Genomic DNA, 2,500 nt, shown 5'->3' on the forward strand with positions numbered 1-2,500 from the left:
GTGTGTGTGTGTGTGTGTGTGTGTGTGTGTGTGTGTGTGTGTGTGTGTGTGTGTGTGTGTGTGTGTGTGTGTGTGTGTGTGTGTGTGTGTGTGTGTGTGTGTGTGTGTGTGTGTGATGTGTGTGTGTGTGTGTGTGTGAGTGAGCGAGCATGTGTGAGCAAGCATGTGTGTGTGTGTGTGTGTGTGTGTGTGTGTGTGTGTGTGTGTGTGTGTGTGTGTGTGTGTGTGTGTAAGTGAGCGTGTGTGTGAGTGAGCGTGTGTGTGTGTGTGTGTGTGTGTGTATGTGTGTGTGTGTGTGTGTGTGTGCGTGTGTGTATGTCCGTGTGTGTGAGCAAGCATGTGTGTGCGCGTGTGTGTGTGTGTGTATGTGTGTATGTATGCGTGTGTGTGTGTGTGTGTGTGTGTGTGTGTGTGTGTGTGTGTGCATGTGTGATGTGTGTGCGTGTGTGATAGTGAGCGAGCATGTCTGAGCAAGCATGTGTGTGTGTGCGTGTGTGCGTGTGTGCGTGTGTGTGTGCGTGTGTGCATGCGTGTGTGCGTGTGTGCGTGTGTGTGTGCGTGTGTGCATGCGTGTGTGCGTGTGTGCGTGCATGTGTGGTACTCAAATAAAAACCGTAACATAACATAGTACCTACCAGCCAGACGGCCCAGGTCGTTGATGATGTTATCGAAAACTGCAACAATGACAAGAAAAGAAAAGCGCAGGTGAGGCCCATTTAGAAGACATGAAAAGGATGTCATATAACGCACCATATAAGTGCCACATGACAGCCATGAGATAGAAGAGGATTCATTGAGGGAAAGGGAAAGGTGTCTGTGTTGATTTGTCTTCACTGTAGCCCCTTAATGCACGCTGTACCTCCTGTGGCACGCTGTAATAGACATTGAAAGTTAACTACTATAGTGCTAGACTACAATGACAGTGCACAGGGCCTTTAATAATACATTACGACTTGGTCATTGCCATTCTGGTAACAGCTCCTTTATAATGCCGTGTCTTAAGGGGTAAAATAAAATAAAAAGCATGTAGCGAGCAGAGTGTGCGGCACTCTTCTTTATTTTTTTTTACATTTCTATGCACAAGAAACCAGCACTTCAGGAAACATTTTACTGGTGCGCGATACATCTTTTTGTCTAGTTTTCTTTAACATTTCTATGCACAAGAAACCAGCACCTCAATAAAGACTTTACTGGTGCACGATAGGCTACATCTCTTTTTCTAGTTTGTCTTGTTTTACCTTCTCCGGAGACGTTGAGCTGGGACTCGTCTTGTCCTCTGTCGTCACTGATGGTGGCCTTGTACACGCCCATGCTGGCCTTGGAGAACTACAGGCACGTCAAAAAACATACACAAACACATACACACGCACACACACACACACACGCACGCACACAGGCACGCACACAGGCACGCGCGCACGCACGCACGCACACACACACACGCGCGCACACACACACACACACACACACACATCACGAAAACACGCATGCACGCACACACGCACGCACACACAGACACACGCAAGCACGCACGCACACACGCACTCGCACACATACACACCCATTTACGTACTCACGCACGCACGCACACACACACACACGCACACAAACACAAACAGCAAAATCAGACATCAGAGAGGCTCTAGGAGAACGGTAGTAGTTTAGAGCCATTTAGTGCTCAAGCCAGGATGCAGTCTGATTGGCTGGACTATTACATGTTCTTGATTTGATGAACTGCTCTGAAATTACACTCACCAGGTGCTCCACACTAAATACAGGCACTTTTAAAATCTAAACGCACATTATGAAAAAAAACATTGCATGTATTGCTGTACAGTGAAAAGATTTTTCAACTGATCTAACTACTATCTCCATTCTAACCAATCAAACCAGTTTTTAAGCTGTATCTTATTTTTTTCCTGGATTGTGTCTTGTGGATTGTGTGCGTGAGCTTGCATGTGTCTGCATATCTCTCTCCATCTGTGTGTATTCTGTTGAGCACTCAGAAATGCACACTCAACATTCATGGAACACACATTCCACATGACAATTTACATTAAGAGTCCCAGCCTGCGTCACTGAAAGAAAACCCACCGCCTGCCTCTACCCAATCTCAGCGGCACATAACACTCCTAGAGTCTCTCAGCGGCACGGCACCCTGGCACTGTTTGTTTCAGAACACTGTGTGCTGTGAGAAGAGCCTGGTGACGTGACAGCCTGGTTTTATGCGTGCTGCTGTGTACTGTTCACGTCACAGAACACTTCAAGCTACCACAATCCGCAAACCCCAATCCCCAGCCCACCCACTGTACTACCACCCACCCACACCCCACCGCATCCTCTCCCCTCAGACTGCCTACACAGCCACAAGTGGGGTGGGGGGGGGACTCTTGTCGCAGGAGGTGGATGTAAGCATACATATACACCAACATGATCTCCAAAAATTCCGTGCTCCTGGACACGGATGTTAAGGGCACAAAATCTGTGTCCATGAGCACGG

General features: G+C 47.9%; 1 protein-coding gene across 1 annotated transcript in view; it reads right to left on the reverse strand.

Moving 5' to 3' along the window:
• myom2b (myomesin 2b) overlaps positions 1-2,500 on the reverse strand; it is a 79,473-nt gene that overhangs the window by 18,190 nt on the left and 58,783 nt on the right. Inside the window, exons 29-30 of the mRNA XM_063191378.1 lie at positions 1,239-1,326; positions 636-674 (exon numbers count right to left, since the gene is read on the reverse strand). Of these exons, the coding sequence (XP_063047448.1) occupies positions 636-674; positions 1,239-1,326 (127 nt within the window). The remainder of the gene's footprint in view (positions 1-635; positions 675-1,238; positions 1,327-2,500) is intronic.

The sequence above is a fragment of the Engraulis encrasicolus genome, chromosome 24 (genome assembly GCF_034702125.1).
Source record: "Engraulis encrasicolus isolate BLACKSEA-1 chromosome 24, IST_EnEncr_1.0, whole genome shotgun sequence".
In the NCBI taxonomy this organism is placed as follows: Eukaryota; Metazoa; Chordata; class Actinopteri; order Clupeiformes; family Engraulidae; genus Engraulis; species Engraulis encrasicolus.